We start from the raw sequence: 19703 nt of genomic DNA on the forward strand, positions 1-19703 counted from the left end.
AAAAAAAGATGAGAAAATGCTCTTCATGAGTTTCTCCTGCAGCCGTTCATCACTGGTCAAGTAGTTCAGACGTCCCTGAACTTCGCTCAGTCCACATGAAGGATTATTCCAGATCAAAGAGATAAGAGAAAGGAAAATGTCCATGTGTAAGAAAATGTCTCTATATTTAAGAGACAGAAGACACTTCTGTCTTGCTGGTAGAAACTGAGGTCTCATCCTCCACCATGCCACCCATTCCAATAGTGCTCAGCATGCAGTTACGGAACTGAAAAAGACAGCGAAAAGGACATATGGAGCATGTTAACGTCTATAATGGTATATTTAAACACTCTTAAACAAAGGTAAGATCATTTTCATATAAACCTACCTGCTTGTTCATCAGCACATAGATGACAGGGTTATACAGAGCAGAGCTCTTTGCAAAGAAGGCAGGGAGAGCTGCTGTCAGAGCTGTGAAGGCAGCCCCCTTGTTCATGAAGATCCAACCAGCGAAAGAAGCATATGGTACCCAAGCCACCAGGAAGCCACAGACCATCAGGACGCACATACGTGTCACTTCCCTCTCAGCCTTCTGGGTGGACTCTGACTCCTGCTGTTGGGCTGCAGCCTAACAAGTTTGACAAAATAAAAGATAGTCACCATCTCGAAAGTTCTACCATGAACAGTGAGGCAAACTGTGGTGAGTTAGTTTATCTTAGCCTGAAAGCTTCACTTACTGCTTTGACTGTCAGCACAAGGCTTCCGTAAGTGAAGAAAATGATGAAGACGGGAACGAAGAAGTGGACAACAAACATGTAAATGACGTATGACTCATTGTTGAAGCCTGGAGCCAGAGTGTAGTAGTCGGGTCCACAGGAGCACTGCATTCCCTCAGGAATGTACCTGTGTGAGGTTTAAGAGGAGCAAATCATGCATTTAGTCTCTGGATCTGCATCTACGTGAAGAATGTTTGAGTGGTTCCTGTTTTAAACATTAATGTTAACATTAACATTTGCATTAAGCTCACATTTAAGATTTAAAAGAATGTATGAAGTACCTGGACCAGCCAAAAAGAGGGGGAGCAGCACAAGCCATAGCCATGATCCAGGTGAAAATGACTCCAGCTGCAGCATGAGTTCCAGTGAACTTGAAGCTTCCCATGGGTTTGCAGACGACAATGTATCTCTCAACAGCCAGGACGACCAGTGACCAGAGGGCAACTTCACCTGAAATGTAAGAGAAGCTATTAATTCACATTGTTCTTCTAAACACACTGACCTAAAGAAAGAGCTTCATGCTTCTCCTTTCTAACCTCCAAGTGTGGCCATGAATCCCTCAATAGCGCAGAAGGTGGGTCCGAGAATGAAGTAGCCATTCATTGCAGATGTGATGGTGATGGTGAATCCGAAGGCACACATGATCAGACCAGCCACAGCCAGGTTGACCAGGATGTAGTTGAGAGGTTGCCGGAGCTTCTTGTTCTGAGCCGTTACCACCAATGTCAGACCGTTGATGGGAGTTCCAGTGCAGATCAGGAAGAACATGTAGAAAGCTAGAAGCTTGTAAATCATGGGATCCACCATATAATACTGCGGGTATTCATAGGGACTTCTGACAATCCCAGTCCTGTTGGACATGGGGATGTAGAAGTTCTTGCCCTCTGTGCCATTGGGCTCGATTCCTCCTTCCCAAACCATCTTCAGTAGTTTGTTGTTCTGCACTGCTTCTTTCCTTCTTCGCTGAGAAAACTCAGTAGCACTGATGCACACTGGAGATGTGGAGTGTGGTTTTATACCTCACCACTAACCCTATCAGTAAAAGGACAAAATTGGATTACAGCACTCTTAGGTAGTACACATGTTAAAAGAGGTCAGTAATTAATCTTAACACCAGCTAGAGAGACTAGCACCAACAGTAAATTGCTCCAATTTCTGGGACCGGAGGAATTGTCTTAATCCTGATTAAATAGTAATTACGTTCAGTCAACAGCCTTTAGGACGTTATCAACTGTAAACTTATTTTAAACAAACAAACCTGGAATCTTGTGGATTATGCGGGTTATGTCTTTTTACGTTTGAAGTGTATCAGCCTATTTCTTGAGAACATTGATGTATGCACTTGATCTGTTTGTTTTCAATATGGAGAGAAGGTTACAGACAGAGCAGATAATGCAGTTCTGAATGGTATACTTCAAATAGAAGCAAGAACACATGCATGTGTGTTTGCACATGTCCTATGAGTGTCTCGAGACAAGGAGAAAACTCTTCTCTGTCACTATTCTCATGAACAGCTCTTTTCTGGCCACAATTTCAATATTATGCTACTGTCTGTCCATTTTCTTTCTTTGATTGCTCAAATCCACGGTGTTGCATGTTCTTGTGTTTATTTTCCTCAGATCCAGATCAGCAATCTTACATTTTAACAATTAGTAATGTCTCCATATGGAGGAACTGTAGGTGTCATTATCCTAATTGGATTAACCTGTGTCTCCCCTTGTGTGACCCAGCCTGAATGTAGCAAAAGCTTACTGCCACTGCTTGGAACCAAAATGTGTGCTAGACTTACCTAATTTGCTCTCTTCCTTAAGCCAGAACAACACTGTTTGTGGCCAGTTTCAAATTGTATCCTGTGTTTACTTAAAGAGAGCCCATTCTTAAATAGTTGAGGAAAGTCAAAGAAGGTCAACAGATAATGACTGAACCAACTGGCACATTTGGCCACATCGGTTGCAGAAGACTGTAGATGCAAAGAAAGTCCTCAGTCCACTTTTAACCATTGAACAGCAACTGCTGCTGTATATGCACTATAAACCATAAACAGTGTTTTTTGCTTATTTAACATGGTTCATCAGTGTTTAATGTCATTAAATGTTCCTTAAAATCTAATTCATTATGTTATTATATAAGTTAAAGAGAGACTCATATCTGGTACTTCTGAGTGACATAGATGCATGCTATGACGGACTGCAATATAAAACTAAGCACAATTTCCAATAAAGTACATTTAGTTTGAATTAGAAATGTACAGCACATCTGTATTACATGTATGTATATGTTAACATGACCACATACGAGGAATCCATTTACTTAGCTGATGATGAGCTACTTTGGATTCAAAATCTCTGTCAAGCCAACTAAACTTCCTGTGCAATTCAGGGATTCACAGCACCACACATGGAGGTAAGGAAGAGCTCGGAAATATTCTCTGCATATTTGCAGCTTCTTATGAATGTGTTTATCCCTTCTGCTGCCAGGAAGCAGATATGGTCACATAAATATCTTAAAAAGCAGCAGAAATAAACATGTTAAAAGTCAGGTACAGATGAAGTTTGGGGCTTCAAACCTAATTTCCATTTCCACTGCATGACTGCATATATAACTCGCTCCTTTAAATCACATTAAGGCCTGAGGCGATGTGCAGGTATGGGCATGACCACTTGGAGTGTCAGAGAGCCGCTAGTTTTCAGTAACCAGACATCGTTCGGCTCCCCTCTGCTGCACTCATGCTCTACTTCTTTGCCCAATCAGCCGCGAGTTTGGTGGAGTCTGGCAATGCCAAGATGGCGACGGAGCCACTGTCACTGAGCTCTGTCTCACTGACTCTTCAGAAACTTATGGGTGATGTCACAGAGACTACGTCTTGTTTTATACAGTCTGTGGATAAATTACATAAGTATCCTACAAATAATGTGAAACCTTCTATGCATACGTATAAACTAACTTTACAAGGTTGTTTCTTTTAAAAGTGACGTATTAGAAAACAGGAATAGAGCTTATCTTCTTCCATTTCTCTAACAATCTAAGTATACAAAACAGATCTCAGATATGGGTTGATATTCTCCTTTGCCCTCTATTCAAGATGAGAATCATTGTCAGTGCTGCCTGCTGTCAGATACTACAGTACATTGTTGTCTGCAAACTTGTTTAAGAAGCTTCAGGTTCACTTCAGACTATGCAGGAACTGGTGCAGTCATCACCTGTATTATGGCTCAAATTCATGTAACCTCCACCTTTTAGTGTAATGCAAGCATTAGACATGTTGTTCTGACTGTCAAATATAAGTTCATTTATTCAATTTGGATTTGGTATCAGATATATATATTGTGTATTTATGTAACCATTTATCACAAGCATGTTTCAAGAGTCTTTACAGTGAGCGTGGATCAGCTTCAACAGTCAGTTTCAGAAGTAAAACATTATTGCAAAAAGCAAAGGAAGTAAACTGAGGTACCTGTGAAGAGGCAGTGAGGAGGACCAAAGTGCAGTTAGAGGCAGGAGAGTGAATTCATTATCTTGGCAAAACAAAAACAACAGTGATTGGCGTCTATAAGGCACTTTGGCAGAGGCAGTTGTGAAATCTTAATTAAATCAGAACTACAGCCACTTCCAGCAAAAGTTACAGAGACAGTGTTAAGTTATATCTTATCACAAAGCGGTCTTCAAAATCACAGACTAATGTTTCAACTGCGATAGTATCGGTGGAGAGTACACATTGTCTAAGATAAATGGTAGACAAAAAGTACTTTAAAAGAGTGTTTGTATCTGTTTACCGTATGTTAAAGGAAACAATAGTGCAATATGGTCCTCAAACTACATTGTGATTGTGACAGTGATGAACTATGTTACTTATATTGTCATGTTATTGTGGATTTTATACATAGTATACAGTATATTAGTGTGGGGCTTATGTTCATGTACATCAGGTCCTTCTCAGGCTGCATACATTGCTCTGAACATCACTTTAAAACTCTTTCTTTCTAGTTGCCTGGACTCCATGACTCCTGCAGGTTGTATCGTGGAGTACAAGGGAGCTGCTTTCAGTGCCTCTACAGCAGCAATCATCTGTTTGCTTCTGTGCAACGTGCTGAGCTCCGTAGCATAATCCTGTTATTCATTAGGTGCTGTTGTACAAACAGGCTGCTTCCTGGCTTTACTGATTTTTAATCCATGAAGCTCCATCAAACCACAACTATTTGCTACATGTGCATATTTTCTGATGCTGTTAATGTTTAAATCAAATGTATATAATCCTTTTGTGATGCTTTGCAATAGGCTGAATTCAAATGAGGTGTGAGTCCTGTGTTGACCGTCCAGGCAGACTATCTTTGAAGGGATTGTCAGACTCCAGCCACGACCTTAACCCTCATGTTAAGCATCCGTAAAACCAGAGAATTAAGAAGAAGCCTGGGATTTATGGTCAGAAGGATTTAATCCAGAATATCATTCACTTATATCAGAGTGAGGGGAGACACTACAGGTGATAACATTGTTCTTTAATGCAGCGGTCAATTTGGACTAGTAACAAATCATTTAATTGAATTAATTTAATTTAATTTATTTAAACATGCACTTTCAGAAACAAGTTTTTCTCATACTCTGAGCCAGAAACCTCCATTTATTCCAGCACTTACATACATCAAACTTTTATTCCTCTCTATAATCTGAGTTTTTTACAGAGCTGTTTGTTCATGTATCATTCACAGCCTGATTTATGAAGGCAACATATTTTGTATACTGTATAATTATTTACAGTTTCCTCTGACCTTTGCAGACATTTATAATGGTGATCAGGACCAGGCAACAGATACATGACACACTTGTAGTTTCTATCATTGGACATCACTTTACTCTGCTGTTTGAGCTAAAAAGGTATAATTACACTGGTGCGCAAAGCTCATTTACTGAGTGCGTAACATGGTTACAGTATTACTGTAAGCCAGTGGTGGAAAGTAACTAAGTCCATTTACTCAATTACATATTTGAAGTACTTGTTCTTAACTTCAGTGTGTCTATTTTTAGCTTTTACTCCACTGCAACTTATGTGACAGCTTTAGTTACTTAGTAGGTTAATAGGTTAACAATAGCAATGCTTAAGATAAGATAGACTTTATTTATCCCACAACGGGGGGAAATTCACATTTTACAGCAGCATTAAAGATGAATGGAAAATGAAATAATAATAATAATAATATATACTTAACAATGTAATACCATGAAAAGGGACATTGAGTGATTTTATTTTCAGATTTTCAGCATTTCAGCTTTGGCTTCTCCAAGGGGTCACACGATAAATCTGATGGGTCGCAAGATTATTAATGTCAGAGGAAAGACAAAAAAGATCTGACACACAAATCTGTTTTCATATCTTTCTTTAATATTTGCTTTTTTGTAAAATAAATAAATCAAATTTTAAAAAAAGTGGGAAAAAATCTCATTGGTGGAACTGCTGACAGCTCTTACACATCTGAAACGTGCCAAGAGGCTCAAACTACACACTGATCTTAGTAAGGGCTCACAAGGAAAATAATTTGTATTTTACAAGATTTAATCTAAAATGGACAAACTAAAGATGTCAAATTATTGCAGGTAATAATTGAAGTACAGCATGTAGTAGAGGTATACTGTATTGTTAAAATGCAAACAGGCACCTCAAAATTGTAAGCCTATGCAAGTACAGTACTTGAGTAAATGTACCAAGTTACATCCAGGCACACACAGGAGAAGGTGCTCTCTGCTGCTGAAGGCGCGCACTGAGCGCTGTTCGCTGTGGAGCCGCTCGGCTCGATGCGGCAGAAAAACAAAACTAGGTCGTCCTCTGCACTTCAGAATGAAGTCGGCGTCACATCTGACCAACACTGAACCACCAACGAAGCGATCCATGATGTGAGCGTTAATCATGGCAGCGCGGGGAGCCGTACGCAGCCTGGAGCTAATCCACGAAATAAACTGTGCGCTTTGGTCTCACGGCTGAACCGCACTGCCACCAAAGCATCATCACATGCTCGGTTACAGTTCAGTGCTGCAGCTGAAATGACTCGAAGCTCTCTCACCTCAACACCTACTGAAATGATCTAAGTGTTGCCCAACAAGTGAGGAACTCTCTCTCTCTCTCTCTCTCTCTCTCTCTCTCTCTCTCTCTCACACACACACACACACACACACACACACACACATACTGAGGCGAGTTTCTCTAATTCATTTCCATTTGATAAGCCGTAATTACCCGATTTCTTACAATGTAATAAATTACCAGCATTTCACAATAATTAACAGTATTATTTTACAGTAACTTGTTGTAATTAAGGTCCCCTGTAATATCCCAATGAATACCTGTAAAGACTACAGTATCCTTGGATTTTACAGCATTAAACTGTTATTTTACACTAAAATCCTGCAATCAAAAAACCCCTGAATGGAGAAGGTGAGCTGCATGCATAACCTCTGTTTGCAGTACACCCATGTTATTTTAAATGATAATAATATTTACTTTGAAATGGTTTATTGCATGACACAGTTCATATTTTGTTAGCGATTGCCCGAAACTGTTGCTAATAGTGATGGCTAGCTTAGTTAGCTACTGGAGATGTGACAAGGCCTCAAGTATTGTATGTAGGAGTAATTGGTGAACAGTAGCTACCTAGCGAAAGGCTGCCAGTAACACCATTACCAAATATTAGCACTATTAGCTAACTAGCTAATGTTAGCTAGCTGTAGCGTTTGCCCATGTGGTCTGATACAGGCGTTTGCTATTTACCACAGCCTGGATCAGACAAACCTGGTTAAAAATGGCTAAAAATAATTTTATGGTGAGAGGAAGATCCAATTGTACAATGATTGTAAATTCACAGCAAATGGAAACTTCATCTGGCCAATTATTGCATGACTTCCACAGTATACATTGTAAATTCATTGCATTACTTTCACAGTACACACTGTGAATGTACAGGGCCTTGTTGTAATGATGTGCACCAAAAGGTTGTAATTCCCCAGTAATGCACTGTAATACCACAGTAATTGCTTTGTCATTGACGCTGTGAACTTACAGTATACAGTTGTGCTTTTACAACAATGCATTGTAATATCAAGATGTGAAATTACAGTAAATTGCTGTAAGCACATTTCACAGTATATAGCTGTAATCCTTACTGTGAAGGTCATGCAAAACTTATCCAATAATTTATTGTGAATTCACAGTGAAAAATTTTGCAGTGCAGCATCTGTGGTGGTCCATTCAGCAGACTATTCTGATCTCCAGAGCTAGACAAAATATACATTCTGACTCCCTGAACATAACAATGTAAAAGTGATAGCAGTACGATGAGCAGAAAAGCAGAAAACGTCCGCGAGATGTCAAGTTGCCAGCGGTCAAAAGCAGCGAGAGGCTTCCCAGCAGAGTGCGAGTGTGTCAGTGGTGGATGTAGACTGACGCAGCATACACCCGCTGCACGCACATACACAGCACTGCGTGTGTATCACTTTCAGTCATCATCATTCTTCAAGAAGAAAAAAATGAAATCCCGAACTCTTTCTTTCCTGTAGTACTCAAATAAATAGCAGCCTAGTTATTTATTCCTAGTTATTTCAAATCTTAGAGAGACATTCAGTTTTAAACATGCAAAAAGACCAATAATTTCTACCAAAATAACAAAAACTAAGGGCATTTTCTATATAACACTATGAGAATTGAAACACCTCGCCCCTCATATAAGAAAGTAGTATATATTGTAATGCAACATTTGACCCCTTTTCTCCCTAACATGTAGAAACTGTGACGATTTAAGCATGTGACCCAGGTCACAGCCCCTCGCCTCCTCAAAGTCAATTATCCATCTGACATTAGCTGTCCGTGTCCTCACAATCCTCTGATAATCTAATTTTGCCAGTTTGAGGATAATGTCAAGAAGGTATAAAACCGCACCCAGTTCAACAGAAGATGCCTGTGTGGGGTTAGTTAACACTGCAGGTGACTACTGGGTGATTTCACACACCATCAGCATTGTCCATCGATTGAAGCTTCAGCGAAGTCGGTAACAGAAGATGGTTTGGGACGGAGGAATCGAGCCCAATGGCACAGAGGGCAAGAACTTCTACATCCCCATGTCCAACAGGACTGGGATTGTCAGAAGTCCCTTTGAATATCCACAGTATTATATGGTGGATCCCATGATTTACAAGCTTCTAGCTTTCTACATGTTCTTCCTGATCTGCACTGGAACTCCCATCAACGGTCTGACATTGGTGGTAACGGCTCAGAACAAGAAGCTCCGGCAACCTCTCAACTACATCCTGGTCAACCTGGCTGTGGCTGGTCTGATCATGTGCGCCTTCGGATTCACCATCACCATCACATCTGCAATCAATGGCTACTTCATTCTCGGACCCAACTTCTGCGCTATGGAGGGATTCATGGCCACACTTGGAGGTTAGAAAGGAGAAGCATGAAGCTCTTTCTTCAGGTCAGTGTGTTTAGAAGAACAATGTGAATTAATAGCTTCTCTTACATTTCAGGTGAAGTTGCCCTCTGGTCACTGGTCGTCCTGGCTGTTGAGAGATACATTGTCGTCTGCAAACCCATGGGAAGCTTCAAGTTCACTGGAACTCATGCTGCAGCTGGAGTCATTTTCACCTGGATCATGGCTCTGGCTTGTGCTGCTCCCCCTCTTTTTGGCTGGTCCAGGTACTTCACACATTCTTTTAAATCTTAAATTTTAGCTTAATGCAAATTTATGTTTTAAACAGGTCTGATGAGATTTCTATATTTCTAAACCACTCAGACATTCTTCCAGTAGATGCAGATCCAGAGACTAAACCATGATTTGCTCCTCTTAAACCTCACACAGGTACCTTCCTGAGGGAATGCAGTGCTCCTGCGGACCCGACTACTACACTCTGGCTCCAGGCTACAACAATGAATCATACGTCATTTACATGTTTGTTGTCCACTTCTTCGTTCCCGTCTTCGTCATTTTCTTCACTTATGGAAGCCTTGTGCTGACAGTCAAAGCAGTAAGTGAAGCTTTATAAACTAACTCACCACAGTTTGCCTCACTGTTCATGGTAGAACTTCTGAGATGGTGACTATCTTTTATTTTATCAAACTTGTTAGGCTGCAGCCCAACAGCAGGAGTCAGAGTCCACCCAGAAGGCTGAGAAGGAAGTGACACGTATGTGCGTCCTGATGGTCGGTGGCTACCTGGTTGCTTGGGTACCATATGCTTCTTTCGCTGGTTGGATCTTTTTGAACAAGGGGGCTGCCTTCTCAGCTCTGACAGCAGCTCTCCCTGCCTTCTTTGCAAAGAGCTCTGCTCTGTATAACCCTGTCATCTATGTGCTGATGAACAAGCAGGTTGGTTTATATGTTTTTTTAGCTTCTGGTATTTGCCTTTTCTCAAATCAATTCGACTCTCAAACTGAACCATGCACTCGTTTCTGAATTTGCTGTCTTTGCCTTCTTTTTCAGTTCCGTAACTGCATGCTGAGCACTATTGGAATGGGTGGCATGGTGGAGGATGAGACCTCAGTTTCTACCAGCAAGACAGAAGTGTCTTCTGTGTCTTAATCAGGATAGCATCCTCAGATCTGTGGACATTTTCCCTCCTGATTGCTTCCAGATTTTAAAAAATATCCAGAGGAAAAAGAAAGTCTTGAACTTTTGCCAAATGGATTTATGGATTTGACGAACGGACCCTGGTCCAAACACAATGAGGAATTCTCTCTCACCTGTTAATATGTATATGTAATTGCATTTGCTGTGGAGATGATCTTGTGCAGCATTTGTGTGTTTGTGTGCTTGCAAGAGCATATGAGTGAGTGAGTGTGTGTGAATGAACTGTGACTCACTGTACAGCATCTGACAACGCGAAAAACACCTCAACTCTTAAGTCAGACTAGACCTGCTGAAATGTGACAACACTTTATGCTATGAAGTGTTATCATACATGGGGTATTTTCATGTAATTATGTGGGGGTGCATATGTTTTACTGGTCTACCACTGTTGTCATTTTCATGTATTTTATGAAAAAGAAAAAACAATATATGTTTGAGTAGATAATAAATGCATGCATGAAAACAAATGTACTGGTTTGTTGATTTCATTCTGCACTACACATGCTGGTATGATCACCAGCTGTCTCAACCAAAGTAGGCCTTGAAAATTCACAGATTTGCAATACACAACATTTTTAAGGTTAATTAGCAGCCTTCGTTTTTTTTGTTTGTTTGTTTGTTTTAAACCAAAAGATAAGAGATATTATACAAGTGTTTTTGTCAACCGGTTGAGCAGTCTTAATAATCAAGTCAAAGTCAAAACAAGTGAGTTTTAAATATGCTTGTCCTTGATCCTTGAACAAGAAAAGACTAAAACCAAAAACTCTTTCAAGGAGCAAAAAAGGAAGAACAACACCAGAGGGATCCCCTTTCTTCTGCTGTGGTCATATTACCTTTTGAATGAAAATACTGCATACTCAAAGTCGTTACTCACTACGCTCTCCTCAAGTCACCCTCAAGGTCCTCAGTGTGACTGTGTGAAAGTTGAAACGTGCTTGTCCACACATGGACATGTAATCCCATGTTATAATCCTGTGTGTGTCCCTTAAACTGCATAAGATCATTGGTCATTCTAGGAACGGTCGCTAAGCCAATTAGTTGTATTATATACACAGCAATTGCTTTACTGTAATTGGCACTTTACCACTGTAGTGATAAACAAAAGCTTAACATGACAGAGAATTCCTGAGATATGAAAATGAGCAAGACGGCTTCCTTACTCTGAATGTGAAACCTTAGTACTTGATCTAAAACTGAACTCAAGCAGAAAACAAAAACTAAATAAGGATGCATTTCTTAAGAGGTTGCAAATCAATCTCATTGTCATTTTAAAGAGCCACCAGACACTGAATTAGCTGTGAGTACAATAACTAATTTCAAGTACAGTATCTAAGTACATTACAGTTATTATAAAATCTTTTGTAAAGGTGTGGTTTTACATTTATAGGTTCCCAAAGTTCCCTTTGAAAACAGGACAAATTTCAGTCAGAGAGAGGTGTAGAAACTAACTCTGAAAACAAGTATCTCTCAGTTTAAGAACAAGTGAAGAAGGGAAACTCATGTGGTGACAGTTTAATGGAAAAACACTTGTGCTGTCCACATGCAGCACTATTTACCATGTTGCACCTGCTGAGGGAGCCCTGCAGACTATAGACACACTCGTGCATGCTGAATTTCTGATGTGATGCTCTACCTCCCCCTTGAGGCCGATGTTATTACAGTATATCCCCACTGCAGCATGCCGGACTATGAGGTTTCTGACAATTTAAGAAACATTTTGAAAGTCTAAAGCTACACATCATTTCTGCTCCCGTGGAATAAACTATGGCACATCTGTCAAGTGAAGAGCCCAAAAGCTGAACAAGATTAGACTTCTAAAGAGTTTTATTCAAGCTGGACCCTCAGGTGTCGAGCTTTCAGGTGATAAGACAGGCAAATGATGCCCCCTGCAGGTGTCTACGTGGCAGTGAAAAATGTCTTTGCGCCATTCAATTGCATAGTGCTCTATTTGCAAATAAAACTTCCTCATGTCGTGTAGGTGGAAAATAGAGACATGGCCAAAGAAAATGTTACACACCATTGTATAACATGCAACAGCTCACAGGGGATTAATTACATATAAATACACCCTTCTCCCATACCCGACAGGCCATCTATCTGATGATGTAGCCCTTTATTTCCTGCTGATAACCTGACCCTAATTGTCATGCCCGGGGCACATACGCTGTAATTTTCTTCAAAGAGCCTGCTCTGGACACCTGCATGTGCTTAGTGTCTCTGTCAGGGGGCCGGCAGAGACAAGCGTCGCCTCTCTTTGTTCTAATTGCTTGGATCAGATAGGAGGAGCTGCATACAGAGGTCTTAATAACAAACTTGGGGGTGCACTGCATATATTTCCAGGCTAATGTTACTGTTCAGGGGCCTGGAAGACGACATCAGCTCTGCTCGCTGAGGCAAGCAAAGATGAGCCTTACTGATGAGATAATGTGGACAAATATGGTTTAGATATTTAGTTATTATTGTCAGTGTTGTTGTTTTGATTGTTGGGGACACAATGGCTACAATCATTGGCTTTTGGGACATTTGTGAAAAACATCAGGCACCACAATGGATCCTTGACTTTTTCTTAGATGTGTGTCATTTGATCTCTTAAAATCAAATTAATGAATAAAATATTAAGAAACACAAATCGTAATAGTGCTAGGGATTACATTTGAAGCATCGCTGAAAAATAAACAAAGGAAGAGTAAAAAAGAAAACCAGTCTGATAATTATAGATAAAGAAAAATACCTAGTCTGTACCCTTTTTCTTCCATTTATTCCTTATTAAAGATTTTTTCCTTGTCCAAATCAAGGGTCTAAGGGTAGGGGGTATCATATACTGTACAGATTTTAAAGCCCCTAGAGGCACATTTGTGATACTGGGCTGTATAATTAAAACTGGCTTCACTTGACAGCACACCTGTCTGACATCTTCTTGCTACAGAGAGCTTCTAAACAGCAGGAGCTGCAGTCACATATAGTGAAAGAAGTGGCAAAGTTTGGCGAATTAGTCCAAACTTGGTGACAACTGTGTCCTTGTGTGTTGCTGTATTATTTTTGATCTATTTATTTATAGTTACTTGCATCATCAGGTTTATTCTAAAGTACTGTTTTTTGACAGGCTGTGCAGTCCTACACATGACCAGTAAATGCGCAAAACTGTTAGAGTTTCCCTTTAAATCAAAAGCAGACATTAAGTTTATTGATGATCTTCATAAGACAGTTTCTATTTGATGAAAGTGGTTGGCTTTGCTTGACTTGGTCCTTATTTCCCATGTAATAAATTATTGAATTTAAAATCAGTAAATGTCACTGAGTAAACAGCCCTGATTTCTCCAGTCAGCTGTTTTCCATTAACCGATTTCAGACTCTGCAGGTTGTGTGATGGCTGGAGTGGAAGTAAGTGGTTTGGGGTATTAGTCTTATGTTAACTGTCTTACGGAGGATAAAACCAACACCCTGAGGGATTATCGCTCAGGCCTTTGCAGTTGAGCTAATCCTGACACACAGTGTGAAACACACTTTCATGTCTACACTGGTCAATATTCATTACTGACTCCCTGTACTGGTTTTTCACATATCTTTCTCAGTATTTCCTCACTTTCTGTCTTCTCTGCTCCCTTTTGGAAATGCAAACAGCTCTCAAGAAAAACCATGGTAACAACAGCTCCGCAGTGGCTACGCTCACTGTGATAAGACTGAAAACCAGAGTATCACTGGAGACGTCTGCGGAGCAACACTTCAGACACACTTCAAGTGAAACAGCAAACTAAATTTAATACCCGGCATGAACTCAATATCACACAACGCACACAGTCACGCCACTGCGCACATTTTGAACTGTGTTTTATAAATTATATACAAGTTATCTTCCTTTGTGTGATTGTAGTTTTAATGACAGTGTCGTGCTGAGGACTGTGACAATAAAGGTAGAAGACTGAGATGAATCATACGCAACATGAACATTTCAGCATATTCCACATCTAAATTATGCATCTTAGTTTGCTCACTATATTCTTCTAAAAGAGAAATCTTCAGCTTTGACACAGATATAATACAATGTGGAAACATTTACACACAAAATAGTTTTAAAATAAAAACACATTCAAAGTTCCACTGAAACAAGATTAATTATCATTTTTCATTAAAAAAAAAAAAAAAAGAAAGGGCTAGCAGAGACACTGGAGTGCCACATTGACTATGATATCAGAAAATACATCAGTATTGATAAAGGGAATAAATTATACAATCAAACATTCAAAATTTATAGCAAGTACTCCAGCACATCGGTTATATACAGTATATTTCTGATCTGATACTACACGTTTTAAATCATACCCATATGCCAACATGCTGTACAGGGCAAGATGTGTACTGTAATGTATGCTGCACATTACAGTAACTTCAAAAATTGGTTTCAGTTTAGGTAAAAACATGATAAATCAGGAGAAATTAGTTCAATGAGGGGACCACAGATATTCCACCACCTTATTATTTTGTGTTATTTTTCAAGGTTTTAATTGAATTCATGACGCAGTTTGACTGTTGAGTGATTTTTGAGACAAAGCAAAGCAAAAAGTCCACAGCCATATCTCCATATCTATCAACTGCCAAAGGTCACGTCAGCTTGCAAAATAAATAAAACCAAGCAAAACAAAGTGCAGATTAATACAGTAACGACTTCAAATTTCTTCATTTCAAACTACAACAAGCGCACATCAGTTTATTCATGACCATCAGTGTTTTCATTTTATCTGAAGTTAATAATCATGTATTCATAGGGTGAAAATGTTTATCAAACAAGGGCAAAATCACATCTCATTGACAAAAATCATTGGCCCTTGAGAAGCCACTTTATTCTCCCTGTTGTAAGAGACCGGTTGGCCAAGATATGCGTGTGGTAAGCTCAAGCTTACTTGCGATTGGTTGAAGCTACTTTGCTTGTGGACCTGCTGACCAAAATCCCCTTTTGACTGATTGAAACTGTCCTGTCTGGAGGGCTGTGGACCAAAACTCTCCTCTGGCTGGTCAAAGCTGCTCTCACTGTAGAGCCGCTGTCGCATTTCACTGGCACGTTTCCCAGATACACTCCTGGTTGGATATCTCTGACCTGTCTTGTACCAGCCCGTCTCTTTGAAGACAAACCAGATATTTCCAACCCAGAGGACAACATTTACAAAACCAAAAACCTGGAGATAGAAGAAGAGGCAGGAGTAAATGGCTTGTATCATCCAGTTCTGTGTCTCTGTGCTTCATTTGCCGACTGGATACCTACCACAGACGTATTCAGACGTGACCAGAGAGTCTCTTGGGTGACTGTGCATTTGTTCTCCTGAGCTCTGCAGGCTGAGATCAGCAGAAGCACCTGCGTTGGGTTTGTAGCCGTCTTGATATCACAAAGAGTTTTAGCCCAACAACAACTGCTAACCAGCCACATGAGAGAGAAGATGATGGTAACAAGAAAATCCTGCTCAGGACAAAAGAGAAGGAAGGAAACATGAAGGAAGGAAGTGCCATATAAAATAGTTAAGTTGATGTGTCACACAAACATAATTCATGTTAAGACATGAGGAGGTGAAGGTATAAACTCACTGACCACAAGCGGGCCTCTGTTGTTCTTCAGGTACTTGTTCTGGTAGAAAACATAGACAATGGTTGCCAGCAGAGAGTACAAGAAGGCAAAAACACCCACAGTGAGGAAAAACTGAGCAGCTGTGGAAAAGTCGCCATCCAGGAAAATAACCTCTTCCCTCTTCGTGTCACACAAGGGAGCCTTGAAATGCACTTCTTGTAATCTACAAGACAGAAAGAGAAATTATTCACTGGCACTCTGAGAGCGCTTTCATTAGCTGGCTCAAAAAAAAAAAAGAAGGTTGAAGCTTCAAAAAACATACTGGATACACAGCTGAGAAACCTTGTGGTGCTTTATTGGAAATAAGTCTGTGTTTTCTTTCCCGTGAGACTTCTGTGAATGTGGTGTTGCGCACAGAGGGACAGATTCTACAAGATGAAGAAAGAAGCTGCCGATGAAAAAACTTGAGCAGATGTGCAACTTGGCTCGTCTATGTGACAAAAGAAGCAGCATCTGGAATTTGAAACAGTTTCTCATCTCACTCTCAGATTGTGACAAAGAGAGAAAATGTCACTATGAGGGAAGCAATGTCATTTTTTTCCTACACACGCCTTGAGGGTTAATCATGACCTTCAATGGCAGGGTTTTCCTGACCATTTTATCAACACTGTTTCATATGAATCACTAGCTCTGTGGGAACATGGTGCATGGGACCATATAAATATTTTGTTCCAGCCTTATATTTCCAACATGCTGTATGACCTGAGGCAGTACAATTACTGTGCCACTCTGACACTGACTTAATTATAGGTACGGGAAAGGTTTGGTCACCACATGTGACAGTGGGACACAGTTTTTATCTTATGGTATTTGCATGCTTACCAGCTAATTCAGTTGTCGAGCACACTGTGGGAAAGGATATTATTTTGCTGGGAGTTAAGCAACGATTTGAATATGCTTCTTTGATTTCAGTTATTAGTCATTGTCTCATTTTGTTATCAATCAATGTGCAAAATGCACACACACACACACACACACACACACACACACACACATACACACACACACACACACACAGAGTCCATCTGTTTCCATCCCTTTTACGGACATTACAAAGACTTACATTCACTTCCTGGAGACCCTAACCATAACCATAACCACTACCTAACCCCAACTCATAACCTGACCTTAACCCAAGTCTTAACCCAAAACAATGTCCCCACAATGTGACTGTGTAAAAAGACTTATGTCCCCACAATGTCATTAACATAGGTCCCCACACACAGATACACACATATACACGTACACAGTTGTGTTTCCGTCACTTCAGAGGACATTACTTAGATGGCTTACGTTCATTTGGAGATGTACCCTGACCTAGTCAAGTCTAAAAAAAAAAAAAAAAAAGCTAAAATTTAATGATTATTGGTACAAAGTGTCCCCATAAGGAAGGTGAGTCCCCACAACGTGACTGTGTAAACAGCATGAGTCCATACACACACACACACACACACACACACACACACCTTTGTTGTTGTTCATGTTTGACTCAAAACATGAAAGCTCCATTTAAAATGTCGATCATATTACTACATAATGTACAACATTTCAAAAGAACTGAAAAATACAAAAATTCTGTTGGGTTCATGTGCTATTTATACACGACTAGAGAGGGTCCCGCTGAACTAACACGCAGGCACACAGACAGTGTCAAGTCTGCTGAACTGTTAATTAGACACATCTTGGCCATCACTGACACTGACTCTGAAGCGAGTTTTGGGGTGCTCAGCCACACTGACACACTGCTGCACCACAACCACAGACACAGACACAGACACACACACACACACACACACACACAAACCATTCAGTATCCAGATGAAATGTAAATGGACACCAGTGAAACAAGAAAACTATTTAGTTTTGCATCATCTGTAAAAATACTCTTTTGTCTATTATAATCCATCCTAACATTCACCCTGAAATCTTAATGATGTTTTATTATAACTCTGCACACTTTCTTTCTTCACTCAAAATAGCAACAAGGCTGACAAACAGTCCCTCTTTTCTCATCCTCCAAATATCTCAGGACAAATCCTAGACAGTCCCAAATACATTGAGGTCTGCAGGAGTCAAAATCAAACAGGGGCAAAAAAAAAAAAAAAAAAAAGAAAGAAATACCATTTCCTGTTGCTCATCATCTCATCAGTTACATCAAGTTGCAGCAGGTACATGCTGCAAAGAAAAATGTTGCGATGAAGAGCTGTAACTTCACAAGACACCACCTGAGGTTAAGCCTGACTGGACTCGAGGTTCAGTTTTGTCTAATGATGCAGTGACTCTTACATTAGGCTGGCTTTCTTCTTCTTAGCTTCCTGTTCCTGAAAAGGAAAACGGCCTCTCTCTACTGAGCCTGACACCATGATGAAGCGGAGCTCTGCAGCTTTTGGATCTTTTTTTTTTTTTTTTTTTTTTTATGTCTGACCAGTTTCCTGAAATATGCAGAGACAGTCCCTATACACATGTCTGATTAGCCTGTTAAGTCTGATTTGAAAATTCCATAAATTGCAAAGATTATGTTACATGCCAAAGATTAAATCAAATGTCATAAAAAATGAAATTTTATAACAATTAAGATTTGTTCTTTAGGTATTCATATGATTACCTATTGAGATCAAGGGTCAAAAGTAAAAATGATATGGGGAATTAATATATATCACGCAACTTTTCAGTGAATTTCCTCTGTTTCCGATGTTTGGCATGTGAAACACATGGTGGATGCTTGCAAAAGGAAGCACAAATAACTACTTTACCTGAAAGGATAGCCAAAATTAATGCTGATGCTGAGGTTACTCTGCCTCCTGTCTGCACAGTCCACTTTAACCTGGAGATGACCATAGTATCCTCCACATGTTGCAAAAGCACAGATGGCAAAAATCTATGAAAACAACAAATAGTCATAAAAGGACCATAATACTGCATAATCTATACACATCAATAAATTACAGGACTGATTACCAGGACTTATAATTGGCTTGAAAACAAAACCTGAATAATTCAAAGGTAGGAAGACAACTAACAGAGCTGCTCACTGTGCGCTGGAGGTGGCCACAGCAGTGCAGGGAGATTCAATTTGAAGATGTAACACAAAGTAGGAAGTCTCTCGCGCATTTTGTCTTTATAGCTCAAATGCAGGATATTCGTACAAAGAATGAGAGATTCGCTCTGTGTTGCTACCTTGAATAGATTTGTCTTTACTTTGGCACAAACTGCTCTGACGCTCAACCAGCAGGCAGACATTTCATCAAGTCATTTTTCACTCAGCAGACCATAAATGGATCAAAAACAGCGAGATCACATGAGATACTGTAATTCATGTGATGCCTTATGTCCTAGAAGTGGAAAGAAGCAGAAATCATTGTATCCAAAATGAACGGATAATTGAAGACTGACAAGACAAGTGAAATTACACTTACCGGGGCGAATATAACCATACACATTTAAAAATCACGGATCTCAAGTCCAACTCCGCAAAGCGACGACAGCTTTTGTCATCAGGTTGAAATGCCACTGATGTCGACAGGAACAAGAGACAGACTCTCTCCAGCAGAGGGGAGGGCTGACAGGAGACATCTTCCCCAGGGAGGAGTCTGAGATTTCCTGTACCTCGTCATTTTTTCAACAAACTGTAAATACGTGCAATAATTGTGTGAATGTGTTCGAATAAGTTGTTGTAAGGCCATAAGGATGCTGCTCTCAAAAGATTTTTTTTCTACATGAGCTG

The 19703-nt window shown here is 40.0% G+C and overlaps 3 protein-coding genes across 3 annotated transcripts; 1 reads left to right on the top strand and 2 right to left on the bottom strand.

Moving 5' to 3' along the window:
• LOC143338663 (green-sensitive opsin-like) lies at positions 1-1754 on the bottom strand. The gene is made up of 5 exons (XM_076759233.1): positions 1292-1754; positions 1037-1205; positions 717-882; positions 368-607; positions 1-265 (listed from the first exon to the last, which is right to left on the bottom strand). Exons 1-5 carry the CDS (start codon positions 1674-1676, stop codon positions 167-169), a joined length of 1059 nt encoding a protein of 352 aa, XP_076615348.1. The 5' UTR covers positions 1677-1754; the 3' UTR covers positions 1-166.
• A 7026-nt stretch (positions 1755-8780) lies between these two features.
• LOC143338670 (green-sensitive opsin-like) lies at positions 8781-10340 on the top strand. The gene is made up of 5 exons (XM_076759246.1): positions 8781-9180; positions 9267-9435; positions 9599-9764; positions 9865-10104; positions 10219-10340. Exons 1-5 carry the CDS (start codon positions 8796-8798, stop codon positions 10315-10317), a joined length of 1059 nt encoding a protein of 352 aa, XP_076615361.1. The 5' UTR covers positions 8781-8795; the 3' UTR covers positions 10318-10340.
• Positions 10341-14219: 3879 nt separating this feature from the next.
• On the bottom strand, positions 14220-19521 carry synprb (synaptoporin b). The gene is made up of 5 exons (XM_076743563.1): positions 19396-19521; positions 18733-18857; positions 15944-16142; positions 15623-15814; positions 14220-15536 (listed from the first exon to the last, which is right to left on the bottom strand). The coding sequence occupies exons 1-5, from the start codon at positions 19417-19419 to the stop codon at positions 15159-15161; spliced, it is 918 nt and encodes a 305-aa protein (XP_076599678.1). The 5' UTR covers positions 19420-19521; the 3' UTR covers positions 14220-15158.
• Positions 19522-19703: the final 182 nt, after the last annotated feature.

Source organism: Chaetodon auriga, chromosome 2 (genome assembly GCF_051107435.1).
Source record: "Chaetodon auriga isolate fChaAug3 chromosome 2, fChaAug3.hap1, whole genome shotgun sequence".
In the NCBI taxonomy this organism is placed as follows: Eukaryota; Metazoa; Chordata; class Actinopteri; order Chaetodontiformes; family Chaetodontidae; genus Chaetodon; species Chaetodon auriga.